Raw genomic sequence first — 24,066 nt, forward strand, 5'->3', positions numbered from 1 at the left:
TGCTGTACGTTACTGACTATAATAAGCCACGTTCGATGTATCAATATTTTAACATGGCTCCGAGGCTTTCAGGACAAACTTCCACATTTGGTGGTGTTTTCTCTGTATCCAAGTCTGTTTTGGTCGTAATTTCAAATCGGCCTCGCGCTTCGCCTTCGTCCGATTTTGTTTTACTCGCGCGATTACTTCCTGAATGGTACTCTACTCTGTCCAATTACTAGAGCAAGCGGAAATTTGGACCGCATCTTATCGCTCTACAAAGCTAGGAAGCGTTTTTCTCGGCGCGCTTTTTATTTTTTTATTTTTTTTATTTTTTCGCGCGCTGTTTTCCGCGCTGCGCCCCAACTAACTGAACGCCTGGAAGAGGCTAATATCCTTGTCTCATGTTGCGATTGAGATACATTGCGAGCTGGCTGGATTTTCTGCGCTACAACCACATTGTCCGCGAACTTGAGCAGGATATTCACACAATGCCATTACCTTCCAAAAAATTTAGTTAAAACACGATATCACGATATTTCTCTTGTTGAAAGTTCAATACGAATTCAGAACAGCAACAACAACAACAACACTCATAGCTGGACAGACTAATCTGTGGGAATCTGAATTCACAGCAACGCGTGTATTTTATGATATCATAATCCAAATCATGTAAAGTAAAAGAAGTTCAAAATGAGAGTGTATTTAATCCAATATATAATATGATGTTCCCAAGGTGTACGCACAGCGCGCAAATACTAGGGGGGTCTGGGGGCATGCTCCCCCAGAAAATTTTGAAATTTAGGGTCTCGGAAATGCCATTTCCCACTATTTCCGCGGAAATTCTTTATAAATAAATGCGACGGAAAATGCCGTAGTTGGTTGTTTATTTTACCTATCTTTAGAGTTTTCGGTAACCTACAACAAAAAATGGGGTAAGAAAATGGTAAAAACAGGGCAAGACGTGCACTCTTTAGACGGGCGAACTCTGTTATAACATCATCAATGTCAACGTCCTTGTGCTTGGAAATGTGCAAAATTGCTAAAGAGCTCAATCTCCCATCTTCCATGGTACTTCGTAAGGGCGTTTTCGATCTCTTCATACTGCTGAAACTACGCTCAGCAGTGCGAGCAATCTCATTCCCAGAGTCTCCGTTCCCCTTGACCAGCGGTCGGAAAACAAGAGCTCTGGGAGCAATCATTTTGAAATAACCGACTTCTGCCCATCCGGTTTCACTGCGCAGTCTGCATCTATGGCGCACGCCTGAAATGGTTGCTTCTAGAGCTCTCATTTCCGACCGCTGGTCAAGGGGCACGGAGACTGGGAACGAGATTGCAGTGTAAGTTGATACAGGTACGTCAACAATGTTGTCACAGCAACATAAACTCCGGGATAGAATTGAGGGTTGTCATGATCAAGAGTCTCAACCAAAGTCTTTGGCTTCACATTACCATCCATTCCACTCCACTTTTGCCTCCATCTTTTGACCTCGGATTTGAATTCGCCCTTAGAGATGTCCATGTCACTGCCGAAGTAGCAGTAGATATCATTAACGGTTCTTTCTGTTAGCTCAGTGAGCTTCGCTGGAATATAGAATTAAAGCTAAAAGGGTGTTGGCTTCCTAAAACAACTAGAGAGTGAACAAGTCTAGGGAGCCAAATAACGTTTCTTGTCGTTTATGGATTAATTAAAAGGTACTGGGAAAACAAACACACAGGCCAGTATAATTCGAAATTTAAAAATCTGTCCTATTTTATCGTAACTTTGACAAATGCTATAAGGGAATAAAACTTTTTTTTTCCAGATTTCAACTGTACGCACGGGCGTACGTGCGTATATGGACGCTACGTCCCTGCAGTTCCCTCACGGCTAGGTTTGCACAGTAAAAGAAGATCATCTTTGGCACCATATCAGGAAATGTTCCGTTTCTCTTCTCCTGCCCGACCTACAGTTTTGCGAAAAATTAATAATGATTACGACAATGACATAATTCACAATTACATTAACAATTACATAACGTCGTCTTCATACAACTTTTAGAGTAATAGAGGCTCGTGTTAAAGTTTATATTTAAATCAAAATATTTCATTAATTTCCTTGGCTTGATCGACCTTGTAGTTCTTCGACCAGCGGTCTCCTTGTGAATTGTAACGCAATCAACTGGCACTCGCGGGAGGTATGGTTTACGCTGGGGGTTTACAGAGTCACAAGCCCGGGGTCCAGGATTTTTTCAATATCCAGAAAGGCGGTCGAAAGGTATGAAGAGCAATCAACTTTAGGCTATTGTTGTGTGTGTTCCAGAGCAATTTCTGTATGGAAAATATCGTGATTTGATTTGATAGACGAGTGCCTCACCTTGAACCTTGACAAACATTACGTGACCCGTGTACACTTTAGAACTCGAGATCAAAATAAACGGCCAAATTCTTTAATTTGTCCTCCAAAGAGATGGCAGGTCACGCAAAGTATCTTGTAAACATTAGTTTGTGAGTGACGGCAAGTATTATTAAAGGTCTGAGTTTCTAAAATATATTATCGTTTGTTTGTGTGACCTTTTACATCGTTACGCCATTATCGAGGAGCTCAAATTTCACGATCGAACGTACTGCTTCAAAAATATTATCTTAGGCCCCGTCCACATCTATCCGGATTTTTTTGAATCCGCAACTTTTTCTTTCCATATTCAAAAATTTCTTCTTCCACGCGAATTCGCCTGTCCACACGCACCCGACGGTATCCGGATTCACTCTAGAGAAACTAGGCACCTACACGTTGTGCCGCCATATTGGTTTATTGTTCGGTAAGAGACTGGGTACGATTTTGCTACGTCATCGGATTAAAAAATATTCGGATTCGCCGTCCTCACGTTATCGTATTCGTTGCGGGTTTAGTTTTTTCGACTCTGGAGGCCGGATGCGTGTGGACGGAAGCCGTATCCGGAAAGAAAAAGTTGCGGATTCAAAAATATCCGGATACGTGTGGACGGGGCCTCAGGTGTCTCGATACAGTTTTTTCTTGGCCATACCAAGCATTTTCAATGAGCTTTTTAACAGTCTTCCCTTTATGGGATCCTTATGGAAATTGAACCAGTCTTTGGAAATGGATTGAAGTTTGGTGTTATGTATTTCTCAAGGCAATCGATATTTCCAAGGAAACGATAAACCAAAAAAATGAAATTTCGGTAAATTGGGATAAGGTTGCTAGCCTTACGCCCACCCTCCACCCAGGAGGACCAGTAGATCACTCTTCGTCTGGCCTCTACCCTTCGACCTTTCAGGCATGGGTGACCCTACCAGGAGTTTAGAACTCCCACCGGCATGTATAGCTCGGGCCGGGTCATAGAGACATTCAAGCCACCCCACCACTACAAGGTGGTGATCCCGATGGGATGGAAAATGTTGACCACCCATGCTTGCTAATGCAGATAATTATATCCCTAATGCTGTGTTTAGACTTGAACGGTTTACCGAGGTACTAGAGTTTACTTACCTAGGTAAACATTTTCCGCGTGTAAACGCCAACTGATACTTCGGTAAATGCCGCAATAGACAAAAGAAATTTAACCGAGGTAAAAGTTGTAATTACCCTGTGATCAGGCATGGTTACAGTTGGTAACCAAGGTAAACATGACAGATATATCCGCGGTGAGCAGATTGTGCGATTGTCGATAAAGCAAAGCGTTTCTTTTCCAGTTTTGACTAGGCTATCATGGCAGATAACGTGGAAAGATTGGATCGATCTTCTTACGGCGAACAATCCGTCACGAAAAAGAAAGCATTGTATTTTTCATTCTCAGTATTATTTACAACTTTCACTAGACAAACTTCGATCCTTTGTTTTGTAATTATTGTCGATATACTTTGCCACCAGAGAGGAGGCTGCAGTTACAACATATCCACGTTTCTGCGCGTATAACCATGGGTATGATCAAGCAGCTGAATTTTCGCCGCAATATTATGGAATGAGGTCCTCGCCTATGAAAATGATGGCACCTCAATTTGCTCCTGTTCCGCTGCGGTGGGATCCTCGTCCAAGTTCGATTTCATGACGTTGATAATGCAGCGCGCGGGAATTTTCAAACCAAACTTTATTTTCCAAACGAGCAAAAGTGGCGTTAGCCGTACACTGTTCTCTGGTAAAGCACGCTAAAATAAGATAAGCCAATCACAATCCTTGTTAGAATTGTTCAAATAATTTGATTGGCTAACGAAGCGACAGCTGTCAATCACAAAGCTTTCAGTTTCGAGTAGTTTGAGCGGCTTTCGAGAGAACAACGATGCCTCCAAAGTTCGCTTTTAAGTTAATTTTTAAATACGGATCTAAAGGCAAGTGAAGGTTTATAGTCCAGAGGAATCCGGCCGTATTGTGGCCCATGAAAACGTGCACTTTTCCGGCGGAAATTACGAAACGTTGAGCTCAAAGCTTGCTCAAAGCTTGCGGATGAATATGCGAAATGCCGAGTTGAATTTGAAAGGAGCTACAGTTATTTACGGCTTGTAGCCGCTTGCAGCAAGATTGCCCGAACTAGCGTAAAAGTTAGAAAGACTAAACGGCTCCCACTGGTTCTACTTCGAGCACAGAAGAGAATATCAGAGCAAGCTTTGCACTGACCACTCGTCGGTTCACTTTGCTGAGATGACCGGAGAACGAGCGTTACTACACTGCATGTAAGTGTTGTTTGAGCAATTGAGCATTTTTACAAAAATAAAGTTTCTCATCATAAACAGAGACAGGTCAATTGTTGTTTTCTATCGTTGTTTTACTTCTTAAGTATAATTTCTGCCTTCGTAACAAATATAATGTCTTTTATCGAAGCATTGTTTAGGTTGAGAATTCGCTTATTTCGCTACGTGTTTTGTCGGCGGGAATCTAGCAAAACTTGTTATTTTAGTACAGTTTTAACACTACTTTTGCTAACAATGGTCTCCGTGAGCCATATTTACTACAGACAAATAGTTCGTTTCCATTGCGTTTGTCTGAATCACAGGGGATGTTTAATTTTGGGCAAATTTGTCAAAATTCCGGAGCAAAAATTTGAAAGCCAACTTACCGTCATCAACCCGTGCTCTGTTCTCTGATAAAGCACGCTCTTTCAGCCAATCAGAGCGCGCATTATATGGAAACTTTATTATAAATTCTGTTTACACTATAGTTTAAGGCGGTGGTACTGGCTTTTTCATATTTCAAAGTTCATGTTTTACCGATTTTCATTTTTTTTTTTTGTTAATCGTTTCCATAGAAATATCGATGGCCTCAAGAAATACATAATACAGAACTTCAATACTTCACGACATATCCCTTGATCAGCTATTATGAAACTTTTAGGTGGTTTGAAGAGTGTTCTCGAAGAGCTCCGTTTCCGTGATGGATTAGTGTGGACGAAAGGTCCAACCGTAGAAATAAAGCTGCGTTTTCAAATTTCTCCAACGTAGTGCGGACAAGGCCTTAAGGCCGCCGCACACTAGCCGATTTTTTGTCGGCGGAGAAAAACTCTCCACTTGTCGGCTAGTGTGCAGTGGATTCAGACTAGTCTGCGACAAGATCGGGGCTTGTCGAGCGATATCTGACAGTGCTAGATCTCAAAACGTCTTGTCGGGCCTTGTCGGCTAGTATGCGGTGGACCAAGACAATTTGTCGGGGCTCGCGCGCGCTTCAACAGGAAGTGTCATGAGAGTCACGTCAGTGGAACGGGCGCCATCTTGAATTTGGATGACTCGGCCTCAAGCCTCAACGCGACAACCAACGCTTCTTTTTTTTTTTCTTTTTTTTTTTTTTTGCCAGATTTACAAGAAAAGAAACAAAAAAAAAAGCATAAAAACAATCAACTTAATTAGACGAAAAAAAAAAAAAACACTCAGAATAGTAAGAAAACTAAACAAGCTGAGTAGATGGAAAAAGCCAGTTCACTTAATATCATCTTGGTTCTCTTGGGACATTTGGTGTACTGAGCGAACGTTTTAATTTCAATCCTTCTGTGACCAATGATGTCGTGAACTCGCCAAGATTGTGTTCTTTCAATCTTCTGCCTTCCAGCTTGCCCGAAGAGGGTTTTCCGAGGAGTTCGATTTTATGGACCGTATATGAGATTTTACGTCCTTAGCAACGCGTGGAAAATAGATTAACGAGTGCCGGACTCGTAAACACTCCGTTTAGTAAATGTCTGAGATCATTTACACCTGATCAAAAGCTAAGTCACAATGAACGGAGTCAGTGATTAGCATTTAATAAACAATCGAGCTTTTGTACAGCGATAATTAGCATAGAAATGTTCAAATATGCTATTTCGAATGGGAACTTGGTTATGCTACAAAAAAGAATGATAATTCGAAGTCAAAGCTAACCTTAACAAGGAACAGTGAGAACGTAAAAATCAATCTAACAATGGTCTTTTGATGTGAAGCAAACACGTTTTGAGTTGACTCTTAGAAATGTGTAGCGATTGCAAATTCATTACGTTCGCTAGTAACGAGTTCTACAACCGAGGGATCGCCGCAGTGACATAGATCTTCCATTTTGAAACGAATTGCTAAGAATTTGGCGAGGTTGACAACACTGCGGGACAGTTCATTGTAGAATATCACGCTGTAGGTATAGATATAGGTATAAGGAATGTCTACATTCGAGCCTATCTTCTGTTTCAGTAGCATGAAACGACGAGGAGTCTCTACTCCCCCCCTCCTCCACCCCCCACAAATGGGATGTTAGTCTGTCGCAGGGCTTCTCCCAACAATAAAAACTGGTCGCTACCCACTTGGACACCTGGGTGGAGACTGAGGCACTTACAGAGTTAGGGCTTGAACCCAGGCCGCCTGACGGGGGGTCCAGAAATAACCATTATACCACCGCGCCTTTATAAAGCATGGTATATTACTTGCCCTCCCTTGTTGTGACCGGAACTAATTGTGTTCATCGCACGTAGAGGAGCTTCTTTGGTTGATTAACAATAAGTTTACGCACATGGTGCATACTTTCATCACACTGACGTCATCCAGGTCTGGACCTGAATGTAAAAAGCACTGTTATATAGATGCGTCCAACTTTTACATTGTTTTCGCAGCGAGTCTTATCGACAGTCAAAAAGATACAAAACTTAGAGCGCACACTGTAAACTTAGCTTTTAAACTCCGCTCATTTGTTGGATAGTTCTCAGTTAATATTATATATTGTGCCAAAGCCAAACTGAACTTGCACACGGTGTGAAATTGTTGTTGTTTCGTGAGAGTTCATGTTCGCAAGCGGCGAGCCAGTGGCAATTTACGTTACGATGTGGGCTAAGGCTAAAACTAGGCAGGTTTTGTGTTGCTGTAACGGTGTTCTGAGGACATCAACTTCTCAAGTTTGTTGAATTGATGGGCTTGAACCGTATGAATCGGTATGTCAACGGCATTTCGATCAAAATCGTCGAGAAGACATGCTCGTGTTCGTCCTCTTGTTCGATTGGGGGCACTCACGTAAGTAATCACGGTCATCCTCTCCTCACTCGGCATCACCGAATTATAGACCAAGTTGGCCGAAATCGAAGCACTGCTTCGTATAAATCTTGGACATGTTGGTGTAACAAGTGTAGGACTGATTCCCCAAAAGGGTTCAAAATCTGGCCTCGAGGAAGAATTCACCGAGGTATGTTTTCTCATAAAATATCCAATTTTAATTATACTGTACTTCAGGAAGCTTGAGGCTGGCGAAAATAAAATTTTAAATTTTCATGTTTATTATTGTTTCTTTGTTTCTTGTCATAATTTCGAATTGTTGCAGTTTTGTATTTTGCTTTTAGCGCCTCTAAAGTGTGAAAATTATTTTAAATTAGTTGCATAGCTGTTAGAGTTTAGAAAAAAAGCTCTTTAGCTATTAAAAAACCACAAGAAGTACATGACATCTGATTATCTTTAGATGGCAGAAGACATGGAATACAAAGCTGTTAAAAGGGTAATTAAAAATACATGCATACAAGACAATAAAATTACCATAACAACTTTCAGTTAAAACTCAATAAATGAATTTCATTTTTAGTTATAAATAGGCTATCCCCCCTGTATTCACACAACAATCTTCTAATTATAAGGCCACCCAGATAATTTCTGACCACATTACCTTAGAGCCTGAGACTCTATAACTTTGTAACATTAATATTTGTTTACATATTACTATTATCTGGATTTCCCAATAGAAAACTTCTTCTATTGTACATTTTTTTCTATTTTGGCTCAGCAAAAATCCTTTTAGATACTGTCCATGGATGATTTCCACAACATCAATGCTGTAAAAACACCAACTCAGAGAACACTGACCAATGCTCTCCATATGGCAACTCCTCTCCTGAACATTCAGCCATCTGTTGATGGTGGGGAGAGGCAGGGGGCGGGAGCCCGGGAGAATAGGGGGTAGGAATCCAGAGAGAAATGCAAATGCTAATTTTTGTCATTCATTGAGGCCTCAAATACTTTCAAAAACAAGAACTGAAAATGTTACTTGACTTTCATTTAGTGTCTTTAGAGACTTCTAGGCCGACGGGCAAAGAAAAATTCACCCTTGGGCTCAAAATGAGGCTCAAAATGAAACCCTTTGACAGTGGTTACGTCATAGGTCATTCACTTGAAAGACGGGTAAGAGTAGCAAGGCTGAAAACGAAGGAAAAAAGGAAAAGGAAATGCCTAAGGACTGTGCAGCTAAATGACTAGGATGTGTTTTGAGTCTCTTAATTTACAGGGGACAGGAGCAGGATGAACAAGGGTGGGAGTCAAGAGACAGAGGTATGGGAAGTGGGAGAACAGGGTATGGGAAGTGGGAGGTTCTGACTCGGCTGTCCCTCCCCCCACTTGATGCAGTACCTTGTCCCTAAGTAAAAGGTAAAGTCTGTATAGAGCCAAGTGGCCCATCAGGCCAGGCTTATCTCGGTTTCTGTAGCATGAACCGACTAGGAGTATTTCTACTACCCCCTGGATAGGATGCTAGTCGATCACAGGGTTACCCCCAGCATTAAATTCACCAGTACCCATATGTACACCTTTGTGGAGAGAGGCACCGTGAGAGTAAAAGTGTCTTACCCAAAAACACAACACAATGTCCTTGACCAGGGCTCAAACACGGACCGCTCGATCCATTGCTGAGCGCACTAACCACATGGCCACCGCACCTCCCACCTTGTCCCTTAGGCCTAACCTTAACCCTAAACCTAAAAAAAAGGAGTCTGTAGATTTCAGTCAAGTTTACCTCTTATCACTTGCGTATTTGAGACAACTTCTAATTTCCTCGCTTTGCCATTCAGTTTACAGCACCAAAGCCTGACTTTAAGTGATTCGCAACTACTGACGGAACTTGTTTTTGCAACTTACAACTTCAGACTTTGCACAAAATTTCTCACTGGAGAAAAGCAATGTTGTAGAACTAAAGTGATGAACTAAATGCAATAAATATTAATTTGTAAGAAATGTATCTGTTCTTTAATACATGCTTTTGTGTCTAGTATCTGAGTTAGATGTAGCCAAGATATATTAGCAATGGTTCGTAGACGACAGTAAGCCAATTCAGAGACACAGTGGCATAAACAAACCCACTTGTAAGCCAATTTATCACAGGAAAAAAAATAAATACATATAATAATATTATACATATATAATTTATTGCCATCAGGTGCTATTATGTCTTGTAATAAAGTGGTTACAAGTTAAGTAAGAATCTTACAGAAGGAAGGATGATACAATACTATTACCAAGGCGATCATAATTAATTTCATATTGATTCAAAGCACGTGATATGTACATGTATGATTACGATGTAAAAATTATTTTGTAGTGATTGAGCAAAGCTCATCTGAATTAAATTAAATGAAAGGAAAAACAACAACAGTCAATTATTTATGAAAGTTGATACAATGCACATGTAAGATAGGGAAATAGAAATCGAAAAGCTTCAAATGACTGAGTAAACAAAATAAACTAGTGGGTTTCATTGAGGAGTTGATTACTGCCTCTCTGAAATGTTGAATGTCTTTTCAGCATCAAAAGAAGTGGAACTTGACAACATCCCATAAGTGGAAGCGGTTTCGTGTAAACAAATACAGGTGTTTGGGCATTTTAAAATATTTAGTTACATGTGCATACATGTGCATACATGTACAGGGAAACGGTCTTAAAAATTTCCATGTGCTATCAACATTTAATTGATGGAAACAAAAAAGACCTCAAAAAAGGAAAAAATTGTCAATGAACCGAAAATATTGAGCGGTCTTAAATGTTTTCAGTATTTCCAGCGTTCGCTGCGGCCAACAAATCATAATATTTTCGATTTCTACTCCCTTCGCAAACGCCACCATTATATAAATGTAGGCTTTAACAATCTTTAATGATAGAGAAATATCTTGTGAATGAAATGAACAAATGTTTTATTCTTACAGTAAACGGCAGGTACAAAAAAAATATTTCACCCGTTCCAAAAGGCGCAGAAAGTCAGAAAGGTGATAGAAACGCCCAAACGCCAGTCTTTAAAGACAAATTCTTATCAAAGTTTCTTTGACGCGTTGCGAAATATAATCTCAATGAACAAGCACCACATGTCGGCGCAAAGTGAGTGTGAATAAAACGGTCCCGACTTACATGTACCTTGACCATTTCGTGCAAATTACACTTTAAATCCAACCAGTCTTCAAAATCCTTGCAAAAGCTGCGCACAGGACAAATTTTCTGCTTTGCTGGATACCCATCGTTGATTTTCAGAATTCTAAGGCGAGGGCGGCTGAAGCAACACGATCCACGCTTCGTCCGCTCGAGCTGGCTCGAGTCAGCAAACGACACATTACTCCACACAAAATGACTCCCCTGTACCGCTATTCTTTACGAACATTGCTTGAGTATTAAAAACCCATTTAAGGACATCAAACTCACCAATAACGAGAACTATCAAGGATATTTTCGACGTTAACCCGAAGCAAAGTACCGATCTCAGAGACTGCTCGATCGAAGGACAGCACAGCCCGATGGTGATGACCACCGACCAGTTACTGTGACGTCAAAAAACGTATTTCCGCGGTGTCTGACGAAGCTAACGGCAAAAACGAATTTAGCTTCGTGTTAGTGTGTTGTAGACTTACAACTTTGTAAGTTATTATCACTTTGTTTTCTGTGCCGATTGTCACGAACACACAAGATATTGCATAAAGCGATTAGTAATGACATACTGCATTGTTAGCGTGGATATTGGTTTTATCATCCAGAGAATAACTGCTGCATTGCATGAATGGTTTCCACAGGATGTTATCAATAAAACTGGATGACATCACGTCCCTGTTATAAGCAGCTGAAAGGAAATTGAGCCGTCGAGACTTGTTGAGGTTAGTGCTCAGATCTTATGTTTATTCTTACTAAAAACTTATCTTTGAAATTTCTTAGATTTGAAATTTATGAGATCATTCATGTGTTTGTGCGTTAAGTTACCAGCTGTTTCAGTATCGCTATCTTGTACTAGAACTATTTACCTACTCGCCGCGTTTTATGATCCATTTCGAGTCCTTTGCAACGGTTGTACGTATACATTACTGCTTCGCTGAAAAAATCCTTCCAAGTTCAGCTGTAGTTTTACCAATTTTGAAAACAGCCTACTGTGAAAGAATTTTGCCACTGAGGATTGAGGGAAAGATGATTTGTAAACTAGGACAGCTAGCTGCCACACAAAAGGATCATGAAGCGTAAACAATTAACAAAAAAAAACATCTTTCTTCGTACTAATGCCTGTAACGTATAATTCTCGCGTTAAGTAAAGAGGTCTTCTATTTTGTTAAAGGAGAGAACGCTCCCAAGAACAATTCTTAGGCTTAACGGTCTTCGAAGCAGGCAATGTTTCAATATAAGTAAAAATAAGAAATTTGGATTCAGTATCCTTACAACAGACGCGTGCGTATCTTTGTTTTCAAGCCGTATTCCCCAGGCAGTGCACTAACACGGAGTAATTTAATCCTAGACCTATACGAAAATATTAGCTGAAGAACAAACAATAGCCAATGTAGAAATCAAACGAATTGAATAGACTTGGTGCTACCCTAGAGAATAATTTGTTTGAAATTGAATAAATTAATATTCTAAGGATAAATAAACGATTAATTATCTACAGAAGACGTCATCGTGGATTTGAAATGTGCAATTTACACACCACGTTAAAGAAAGGTCTATTTTAGTTAAATTACAAACTATTGAGAAGGACGTTAACCTATACCCTCAAATATTAGAGAATTCGTGGCACTCCATTGGAAGTCTAGCTAAACAAATCTTCGTGTAAATAAGGATTACGGTTGTGCAGCGGCTAGAGTGAAGGTAATTAATCTAATATTAGCGCGTGGTCATACTGCGAGGCTATTTAGGGTTCGGGGTTAAGGGTTAGGGATAGACGCTTAATTAGTCGGTTTAAATGACGTAAAAAAATTGCGTGTCAGTGGTTTTAGCGAAAGGGTCATCTTTTGGTTTTGGTAACTAAGTAAACTACATGTCATGGGCTGTGATTCTGACGTACAGTATTCGCTGAATTACACAACTCTGAAACTACAACAAGTATGTTTTTGTACAACGCAAATTTATGGAGCCAAGTGTACTTTTCCGATTGCTTGCAAGTGTCTGTAAATCCTTTGCTTGTATTAAAACACAACGGCTAATTTCCACTCTTTTAGACATGGACTAAAACTTAAACTTGAAGTTACGCATAAGAGGTAAAAAATGAAGTTCTTTAAAACCTACAGGTGCCCAGGATGTACTTTTGCATGTCAAGCAATGAAAGCAATGAACATGCAAAGACAAAAGGCTAAAGACAAGGAACAAAGTCCCATGGAAAACGCAAATATCTTTTCTTTGCTCTTTTTCTGGTGGATGAATGACACCTTAAAACTTGGAAGCAAACGACCCTTACAGGACGAAGACCTTTTCCCGCTTCAAGATGAATTCAAAACGGAGGCATTAGTTGAAAAACTCGAGACAGAATGGTATAAAGAAAGTGATTCCTGCGCTCGCAAGAATAAGCACCCTCGACTCTGGAAAGTCATGTTTAGGATGTTCTCCCACAAGAAGTACTTGATATTCGCAACTGTCAAGTTAATTCACTCGGTGTCCAATATATTGCTTCCACTTACGGTGTGGTTCTTCCTACGAAGTCTATCTGAGGGTACCAACGGTAATCAAGCCTCTACGACAATGCACATTATTGGGATCTCTGTAGTTACTGTGGTGAAAGGGATGTCCCACCACCATGCATTTTTCCTGGGAGGAATTTACGGAATACAGCTGAAGGTCTCTGTCATCGGAGTGATTTACAAGAAGGTACTTTTGATTTATTTTGTTCAGGTTTTCGGCACAAAGAGGCTGAAATTAAGCACATAATTTGTAAATTCTCTTTACGTCTTTAAATTATAAAAGTACGACAGTAAAATCCTGTGTGGAAAAGAACATTAGGTGATTAAATTGAATCTCTCATAGGGCATCGCAAACATTGCTCCCTTAGGAGGTTCACAGATTTATTTGTCAATGGGTCACAAATCCCAAATCAGCCAGCCAGCCAGCCAGCCAGACTGTTGGCTTGCCAATCTGTAACCCAGCCACTTTCCGTCCCCAAGTCCTCCGGTCCACCAGAGTGATCTAGCCAGCCAGCCTGCAAGCTACTCAGTCAGCTTATCTCTCAGTCAGTTAGTCATCTAGCCAGACACCAAACCGCCGGCCCGCTCGTCCCTCCGTCCTTTCATCTGTCGGTCCGTCTGTCCAACCATCAAGGTCTAGTCATTCCAGCTGAATTCATAGAGTGATCCGACTATCCGCTGAAAATGTAGAGCATCGCAAGAGGGATTTTTATGTCACACTGAATTCGGAAAACGTAGCTGCTGTTTTCACATGTTTAACCAGTCCAAACAGCATAAAGCTCGTGCCGTGTTCAGATTCCACACTCTTTCAATTGTTTTACAAGGCATCGCGCTTTGTGACATGTCACTGATCTGAAGAAAACTGATTACCTTATCTTCTAGCTGTCCTATCTTTTTTTTTAAATGAATAGGCCCAAAATTTTTCTAAACACGAGACTGGGAAGACAATTTCTCGACTCCATCACTTACGAACAGCTGTTTGGAGAATAAGAATTACAGGAAATTGCTAACAACATTGACTTACCTTTGTTTTTCCTCTCAGATTCTGACATTAAATCGACGTTCCCTGAATGAAGTCATCTCTGGTCAAACAATCAACCTGGTCTCAAACGATGCCAATCGCCTAAAGGATGCTGGTTGGAGTATTATGTTCCTTCTATTTGCCCCAGTAGAGATTATCTCATCCGGGATTCTGCTTTGGCATCTGGTTGGCTGGCAGGCTCTGGTGGGAGCCGGTTTCTTCTTGGTGGTGATAACGTACATTTCTGTGCTGTCCAGGAAAGCGGGTCAGCTGCGGGAAAAGGCAGCTTCCGTGACGGACGAACGACTTGAGATTATGAACGAAGTTATTGGCGGCATCCGTGCAGTTAAGATGCATGCATGGGAATGGAAATTCAGAGACATGATAAGAAACTTGAGAAGGTAAGTACACAGCTTTCTGACAGTTGCAAAATCTGCAGGCAGCAGAGATGTCAATTGTCAGAACGCGAAGTATAGAGCTTGACAACTCAGCCTCTCATTAGGTGTTAATTTTGGTGAATTGGGCATTTCATACGAAAGCCATCACAAAGTTGTCAAAACAGTTAACAAAAAAATTGGGACAATGAACCTTCATGGAAAATTAGTGTTCAGTTTTAATTGAACAGCTTATTATTCTGGTGGCTTAATTACGGACGAATCTGCATGAGGACCTGACTAAAAAGAGAAAGTAACAGCAAACATTTAAATTGAAAAGTGGTTGTATGGCTGAACTGGTTTCAATTAAATTCGAATATAGTGTAAGTTCTACCATGAGCACAAGACATCCACGACCGAAAAGTATCTAATTGTCGCGCTTTTAACTGAAAAATGTACTTTCCAGTGACCGAACCGGGCATTACTCGAATGATCCCGCGCGAACACTTTGAAGGCTTTATGGCCTGCTTTGTCTTTATGGTATGAACCTACCTGCACTCGGCCCTAAAGGCAAGTCCTTGGGTCGCTATTATCCCAGTACAGTCCTCGCATTTGGTTAATAAGATATACATTTCCCCTAATTTATAGGAAGGAGATCAGCTACATACGTTTAAGAGGAGCCATTCTTTCAAGTTTTGACGCTCTCTACTTTACCAATACTCCCATCGCTGCATTCATTTCGGTTACAACTCTGCTCCTTACAAACAACTACCTTACAGCGTTTCAGATTTTTACCTTATTGTCGACTTTGAACGTTATAAAATTCTCGGTTTCTGTCTCAGTGGGAGAGACACTTCACTTGTTAGCAGACGTTAAAGTTTCGTTGGACAGGATACAGAACTTTTTAGAAACGAATTCTTCATCCGTTGCCATGGAAAACGCCACACATAGAACAAATAATGGATGTGACAGTCCCACTTTCGATTGGCGACATGTCAAGGAGGGAAAGTTCAATTTTTCTGAATTTGCAGACGTTTTCACGTTACCTGAAGAAAATGAATTGAGTGAATCAAGCTGTGAGAGAAATAACTCAGAATCCCTGATTTCTTTGAACAATGTTTCCTGCAGCTGGAACGAGACAGATGATTTGCAGACTTTACAAAACATATCCATAGAAATTGGCAATAAGCAACTTGTGGCCATCACAGGACCTGTCGGTTGTGGCAAGACCTCTCTTCTCCAAGCAATACTTGGAGAACTGCCCTGTCACAGCGGAGGGATTACGTATTCTGGAAGCATTGCATATGTTCCTCAACTTCCATGGGTCTTTTCTGGAACAGTACGGGAAAATATTACCTTTGGAAAATCTCTTGATACTGTGAGGTATCAGAAAATTCTTCAAGCGTGTAGCTTGGAGAAGGACCTTCAGCAGTTCTCCAAAGGCGATTTTACACACATTGGGCAACGAGGGGTAAGTCTTAGTGGTGGCCAGCGGGCGCGAATATGTTTAGCCCGTGCACTTTATGCAGACGCCAACATCTTTTTACTGGATGATCCATTCAGTGCTGTTGATTTTCAAGTTGGCAGCCACTTGTTCAAAGAATGTATCCTTGGTCTGCTCGCTGAGAAAATTTGTGTCTTGGTGACTCACCACCATCAGTTCCTGACTAGGGTCGATACCATATTTGTAATGAAGCAAGGTACCATTGTTTGCCATGGAAAGTATAACGAGCTTCAAAGCAAAGATATTTTGTCCAAACTTGTAGTTGTTGGGAAAGAAAAAGAAAGAAAAGAATCTGTTAGTAACATCAGGTACTTACGGAAGAGGCTGAGTGCTATGTCCCTGGTCCTGTCTACGGATGAAGGGGCTCATAACGACCTGGAAGAGGAAGACGAGGAAAGGATGGTAGGATCAGTCACTTGGCGTCTTTATTGGCTTTACTTCCGATCTGCTTTTCCAGCTGTCTTGTTGTTCTGCCTGTTCTTTCTGGTTTTGCTTGTTCAAGGTAAGGGTTACTGATATTTTCTGTCTACATGCATGACATACCACTTAAGATGGTGTCTGTGACTTCCTTGGCTTTATTCTGCAAGCGTTCTTTCAGGCTCTCAGATGAAGTTTGAAAAGTCAAAGAACGTCATTTTTATTTGGATCTTTTGCACTCCATTGTCTTTGGCTGAAGAGAGAGCAGGAGCAACCAACGGATCGTTTCGGTAAATTATCCGTTCGGAAGGCATTTAGTCCCCTCTGATTTTCTTGAGAGAATTTTCACCTCGAACTTCCGTGATATGAGAAAGTTAAAGTCTGTTGTTTTCGGATTGTTAAAAATGCCGTTTTGAGTACCGAAAAAAGGTCAGCTATCATTTTCGGAAAGGCGATAATACCTAAGGTTTTCGGGAAATGGACAAAACAGCCCTAATAAATTCGAGAATACTCAAGTTCCCCTAGGATAACCCAACAGATAAATTTTTTTTAGCACAACCTAAAATTTAACCGCAGAGCTTTAAAAGTACTCTACATAGCCTAACACAGCGTTTAAAAGCATTCGAGAGAAAACGGTCGTTGGGTGCCCCTGAGATAGCTCCTTAACAATAATTTGTTTTTATCCAAACTGTACTTACACAAGTCTTTTAAGCCTTTTAATACATTAGATACCATTCACATAATAGCATTGAATGCTGATACTAACAAAAGGTCCGTCATACGGACATTCATGTCCCTGTCGATTATCGAAAATAATTCTCTAAATTGGCAAGCGCAACGAGCTAAACGTGCAGATTTAAGCCATTCCATAGAAAACAGAACCAATCAGAACGCAGCAAAGCCGTTGTATATTCGACGTTATTACATCCAACCTTACCATGATGATCGTGGGTCACGCGAATGTCTCACTGATTATTGTCGGGGTTGGCTACAGTATTTTCTATGGCATGATATAAAATACTCATGCAACACCCTCTCGTGGTACATCATGAAAAATCCCACTTGTCAGATCAATTGCATGTTATTGGTATAGCGCTCGAAACCGTTACATAACTTGCATGTATTTGATAAAAGATCCTACAAAGAAATATAGATCGAGTACTTTACGTCTCAAGAGCCGGATTGCAAGGATGAAAGATGAAAGTGGATTTCAGTTCAATCACTGATCAAATTTCATTTTGTGACATGATGTCTAAATATCAAAGTTGCCAATCCGGCAAAATTTTGAATTTACTATTAAATTATTAATTTTTTGAAGTTGATTTCTTTTGCTGTGACTGCCATTTGCGTTTTTCTATATACCACAAGATAATAAACATGTTTATAACAAGCTTCGGGCCTCACTTATTATTAAAACATGAAACATCAGCCGAGCCGATGGCCCTTTAATTTAATATTTGTTCAGTCACATGAAATTCCCTGTGAGGTAATTTTGTTGTTTGTTATTATCATTTTTGCTTTTTGTTCTGCAAGGGTAGATTGTGACTCTTCGCGGAGCCAGGATGATTTTCGTGCCTGTGTGATTAGAAAAATAGTTGTTGCCGATAATAGTTATATGTTCCACAAATAATTAACTGGGATACCAAAAAGGACAGTTATTTTATTGAGATCACTCGCTTTCATATCGCATAGAGATAGCAACGAGAAGACAAAATTTCTTGATTGCATTTTTCTATTTTTTTTTGTCCTCAGTCTTCCTCGTCTCCCCTTACTGGTGGTTGTCGCAAATTGCCAATATGACATTTAGCCAGCAAAGGAATGCCGTGACGCTTGGAATCTATGGATCTTTAGTGATAGGCACTCTTCTCCTGTCAACAGTTGTTTCTTCCCTCTTTTTCTACACTCTTCTACGCGCATCACAGAAACTTCACGACAAGATGACCACAGCAGTCATTAAGGCCCCAGTTATTTTCTTCGACACCACGTCAGCCGGACGCATTCTAAACCGCTTCTCCAAGGATATCGGCTGCATGGATGACACTCTACCCCCACAGTTCCTGCATGCAGTTCAGCTGTGCCTCTTCTCTCTTGGAGCTACCTTGCTTTCTGCTGCAACTAACTATTGGCTCGTCATCGGCATCACGCCACTGGTGTTGTTGTTCCTTTACTTTGGGAGGTATTACTTGAAGACATCTAGAGAGTTGAAGAGGGTAGAGGCGATCAAGTGCAGTCCAGTCTACGCACATATTTCAGATACAGTAGCTGGTCTTGAAGTGATACGATCTTCTGGAATGGAGTGTAGCTTTTTGCAGGAACTTTTCAGGTAGGAAAAGTCGTTGCCTGCAAGTTTTGATGCGAACAAAGAAAGTTGTATTATGGCGTATGAAGTAGAAAATATTACATAATGTATCAAACACACGCATACGAAAGACCGTGTTGGACCACATCTCCAAACATCGAGTATTTTGACGCTCCCTCCCCTTATTTTGGTTAAAAAAAAAGCAGAAGGAAGAAAAGCCGGTAGGGCAAGCAAAAAAAACCAAACCCCTTTCGCTCAAGGTCTGGATTCGCCACTGTTTTATTTTGATAGTTTTGCTCTGAGACGTCTTTTGTCAAGGAGTACTTTGGGCGCTTACTTGAACTGAAAAAAAAAAAAAAAAGCTCGATCAGGAGCCATAATCGGGGACGGAGACCGTAAGCGCGCGCCATTTCTAGTATTGGGGTTGTCCCCATGATATGGGACAATAATTCTATTTTTAGAACAAATTGCGCCATCACCTGCGGCACACGCGCGTACATGCTGCGAGGATTTTTGCGGATGTCGCGCGGGGGAAATGGCGTACAAAATTCCCGAAGTTTTTCATGTTTTTGGCCCACAACTCAACGCGTTTACGTCTGTTGGAATTTTGCTTAAGTATTTTCGTCGTAAGCTGCTCCAGTCTGAGTGAAGTAAGACAGTGTCGAATTTAAGTATGTTCCGCTTTAAGCTTATATATATCGCTGACCAGGCTGTGTTCCGACGGATGCTTCTTTTACATGAGCTGTACATTACTCCACTTTAAATTTCACATACGTTGAAGATTAACAGCTTTTCCATTACACAGCAAAAAACTAGCTGGATATATTTAGATATAGCAGAGCTTCAGGACTTCATAGTTTCCCAGCTCCTCTTGCCACACGCTTGCGAGGAATTTGCCAGTCTATCGCGATTGAAGAGTAAAACCAAATAATTGCTAGTTTGGTCAGTTTGAGTTTCGCGTGAATTGTAAGCAACGCTTGATGTTTCATCAAGGCCCAATAACTTTACGTCCGTAGATACTGCTCAGTTTTATTCGTGTAAAAATCCAGTAAATTCTCTGTTGTCGATGAATGAGAGCGCCCGCCGATGCGTGTTTTTTTACAGTCCAAGTAAACATGGCGAATTGTACTTCCGCCGCACTTTCGTGTGAAAGCGTACATCGAACTCAAACAATAACTCTATAGTTTTTAAATATGTTTAAGATTGATAAATGTTTGAGAACATATTAAAAGCTGAGCTAAAAATATGTGAATAAAGCAGAAGTAATCAGCAAAGTTACGATGACACTTTCTTTAATCAACTTCGAATAACGATTTCGATTTTGTTGTCCTTGTCTATTTTCATTTTCGCAGTGTGAAACTTCACCATGCTTATGTTGAAGAACTCCCCCACATGATGTTACTAGCCTTTTTTGCGTTCGTGAAATTTGTTGCAGCATCTCAGCACAAAAGATAAAGAAAGAAATCTTTGTCAAGATTTGTTGACAATTGAAAACACCGACTCGGACTTGAAAGTGCACGAGCTGCACTATGCAAATGAGCTAATTGTACGCGTCAGACTTTCCTTTCAAAAACTTTTGCAAACTCACCAAACGAGCAGAAACAATAAAAAACCATCAAAACAGGCTTTGGTTATGATTCACCATTGTCTGAGAAACTCACAAATTAACTCGATACCAGAGTAGAGAGTTTTCTTGCTATATTCTTAAATCAGAACAAACGCAAAAACATACGCGTAAGCTTACAACTAGCGTGAGTAGATCTTATTATTCATTCCCAGCGCGAGATTGAAGTGTTTTCGACCCTGAAAAGCCCACCTTTTCCGTTAGCTCAGAGCATAAAACTACGTATAAGCGCCCTGGTTCGTATTCCCTGCCTTATTCCCTGCCATCGCTGTGAAGAATACGCAAGATAATCTCTCAAGGTCTCTCAACTCTCACCATTTGATCACGCAACGTGACAACATCCCGGCGAGAGCCCCCGACATGTGCGTGGATCCGCGCGGATATATGACGTCAGGATGGCGCAATTTGTTCTAAAAATAGAAAAATTGCCCCATATCATAGGTGCGCGCGGATCCCAAGGCTTACGGTCTCCGTCCCCGATTATGGCTCCTGGCTCGATGTATATCTTTTTTGATTGGTTTAAAATTACATGTTACTGCGTGTACGGTTTATAACTGTTTTAATACATTACTTATAATTTCACTGAAATGATCTTTTAAAGTTGTTATTGTCAGGTACCAAGACCATAACACGCAAGCCATTATAATGGTGCTGGGCTGTTCTAAGTGGCTTGGCGTTCGTTTGGAAGTACTCTGTAGTTTGCTTGTCACATTAGTGGCGGCTGGAGCTGTTCTCGTCACGCAGATACCAGGTTTGATCCCTCATTTGGTAAACTTTACATGATTAATAACTTGTAGCCAGTGGTTGAGGGCCAGTCCTATACTATGGCCTACGTTGTGCATGTGACAAGCCGTGTTAGGCACCGGCATTGAGCACTGTTGCTCCAGTGGCAAAAGAAACGATTTTAAGCAACATGCAAACGGTTACCTTGCAGTTCCTAGATAAGGAACTATGGGCTTTGTGGTAAGAAACATGCCCATAACCAGCACAGATACCTACATGGGTAACTTTAACTTCAGGTAATGTTAAGCACGTCTTTACAGCACTATATGTCGCCGGTTGTAGAAACGTTTTAATCTTGTATCCCTTTCTTCATTCTGTCACACAGCTATTGCAGGTATGTCGCTGACATACGCTCTAGAAACTTTAGACGCAGCTCAGTTTGGTGTTCAGCTGACATCCGAGACAGAGAACTTGATGACGTCAGTCGAGCGGGTGATAACTTTCACCCAGATGAGTCCAGAACCTGGATATGATATGAAAGATGACCGTCGGCCGGCTAAAGGAAGTCTTTGCCTGAGGAACGTGTCTTTGAGATACGTAGAGGGGAACCATCGCGTCCTGAGGGATATCACAGTTGAAATCAAGAACAAGGAGAAAGTTGGTATCACAGGACGAACAGGATCTGGGAAGTCCTCTCTCGTGGCAGCGCTGTTTAGGATGCCTGAACCAGATGGCGAGGTCAGACTTTGAGACATAGACTCGTGCATAGGGGTCTAGGGCTTCTATACAAAGCTGTCGCTAAGGGCTGACCTAATACTGATCCCAAATTAAGATGAATGGTCCTTTGATAGAAATCAAGTCATAGCAGTTCGTGCAGTTAAAGGGGAAGAGGGAGGGAGTGGATTTCTTTGTTGCCGGCTGGATTGCATACGTGTGCTACACTGATATCAGTATTTACTCAAACGTGGAAAATATGTATTTCTTCATCAGTCCACACAACAGACTGCCGTGCAATAAAATCTAACTAGCTGTATAAGCAATTTCTTTGGAAGAATACCAATCTCATCCTCACCATCTGAATGGTCCTATGAATTCGCTGTTGTTTGTCGGCGAGCCAGCAAAGTCCAATCGTTCTGAGTTGGCTTCTGAGATCCGTCCGTTGCCATGTTTAGGGGCTTTTTGAAATTTTACAAAGAAACAGACCCTCGAATCCTTCATCAGTTAATATTAGTCATATTAGTTGTTAAGATAAATGTGTAATGTCTTACCCTTTTCCACTCCTGTGTGTGGAAAGGATGAAATGAGTGAAGAAAATAATAATAATAATAATAATAATAACAACAACAACAACAACAACAACAACAACGAAAATAAAACTGCATGTAAGACACTGTTTGGATGTTATATAACGTATGTATACTGTGAAAAATGTGGAGGGGCGGTGGCCTCATGGTTAGAGAGCTCGCCTCAGGATCGAGCGGTCCTGGTTCGAGGTCTGACTGGCGACATTGCGTTGTGTTCTTGGGCAAGACACTTTTTCCTCACAATGCCTCTCTCCACCCAGGTGTGTAATTGGGTACCGGCGAATTTAATGCTAACGGTAACCTGCGATGGACTAGCATCCCATCCAGGGAGGGGTAGAAAAATTACTAGTCGCTCAGTTCATGTTAAAGAAACCGCAGATAAGCACCGGCCTGATGGACTACTTGGCTCGTATGTAGACTTTTAATATAAAAGTTAGTACCTTGTTCTTTTCGTTTTAAAGGTCATGGTGAACGGGATCAATTTAAAAACATTGAATCTTCAAGAAGCCAGACGGACATTCTCTGTAATAACTCAGAATCCTATTCTATTTGCCGGAAGCCTAAGACGGAACTTGGATCCTTTCAACAAACACACGGACCATGAGTTATGGATCGCGCTGGAAGACGTCCAAATGAAGCACTGGGTACTGCAGTTACCAGGCCACCTGCACTACAAACTGATAGAATATGGGAACAACCTAAGCGTCGGTGAGAGACAGTTAGTCTGCCTAGCACGTGGTCTCTTACAGAACAACAAGATTGTCATCCTGGATGAAGCAACTGCTAACGTAGATTTCAAGACGGATCGTCTGATCCAAGAGGTCATACGAACCAAATTCAAAAATGTTACAGTGTTAACTATTGCTCATAGACTGGACACCATCATAGACTATGATAGGGTCATGGTGTTGGACAGAGGCAGTGTGGTCGAGTTCGACAAACCAAGTGCTCTTTTAAACAAGAGAGGGAGTTACTTTGCTGATCTAGTCAAGAGCTACAATACAACTGTGTCTTCATAAAATATTAACTTATTGACTGCTGTAGATGCGAACTGCTCTCGCAGTGACCACCTTCCGTTTACAAACACGACAATAGTTATCACTTATGGTTTGGAATTTTTCCTATAACGTCGCCTCACTACGGGACTAGGGGGACCCTTAGTTGAGAGCTGGCTAGGGAAAAATAATAGTGGTGGGGGTAGGGCTAGGGCCAATTCGGTAATTATATATTATGAGATACCTAACAATCCTGATACCATGCAAAACTCGGATAAAGTTTGTTGTCTCGATGGTACCCAATTGAAATGTTCGCGAGTGACTCCTGGCTCATCATGACACTGGAAATTGCGCTGGAAGCACTGAAATCTTCTTCATGAAGCTTTCTCAAAAGACTTGAAGCGTTTACGAACTCATGCTATCAACGTACCTTGCCAGCGACCACTTGGGCTAGGCATTTCAGTTGACCGCACATGGGGGTGGTCGCTTATGAGAAGTTAAACCACCGGGGTCTAAATTTTGACTGATAGATCCCCTGGTGACAAATATATTGAAACAAGCGACAAAGGGGAACGACTCGTGTCATCTTAGCACCATTTTCGCGTAAAATGTGAAGAGTAACAGAAAATCAATAAAGATATACTAAAGTTCAAAGTGTGAAATATAATATAAATTCATTTTAATGAAGGTATAATTAAAAGAATTGTTTAGTATTCC

The 24,066-nt window shown here is 41.0% G+C and overlaps 1 protein-coding gene across 1 annotated transcript; it reads left to right on the forward strand.

The window, feature by feature from the left end:
- The first annotated feature begins 10,775 nt into the window (after positions 1 to 10,775).
- On the forward strand, positions 10,776 to 24,066 carry LOC110041309 (ATP-binding cassette subfamily C member 4-like). Its single transcript, XM_089277629.1, has 9 exons — positions 10,776 to 11,072; positions 11,226 to 11,306; positions 12,702 to 13,275; positions 14,131 to 14,510; positions 15,132 to 16,489; positions 18,157 to 18,727; positions 20,942 to 21,078; positions 21,436 to 21,788; positions 22,816 to 24,066. Exons 3-9 carry the CDS (start codon positions 12,733 to 12,735, stop codon positions 23,371 to 23,373), a joined length of 3,900 nt encoding a protein of 1,299 aa, XP_089133755.1. The 5' UTR covers positions 10,776 to 11,072; positions 11,226 to 11,306; positions 12,702 to 12,732; the 3' UTR covers positions 23,374 to 24,066.

The sequence above is a fragment of the Orbicella faveolata genome, unplaced genomic scaffold (genome assembly GCF_042242905.1).
Source record: "Orbicella faveolata isolate gen_17 unplaced genomic scaffold, um_ofav_v1 contig_46, whole genome shotgun sequence".
NCBI classification, from domain to species: Eukaryota; Metazoa; Cnidaria; class Anthozoa; order Scleractinia; family Merulinidae; genus Orbicella; species Orbicella faveolata.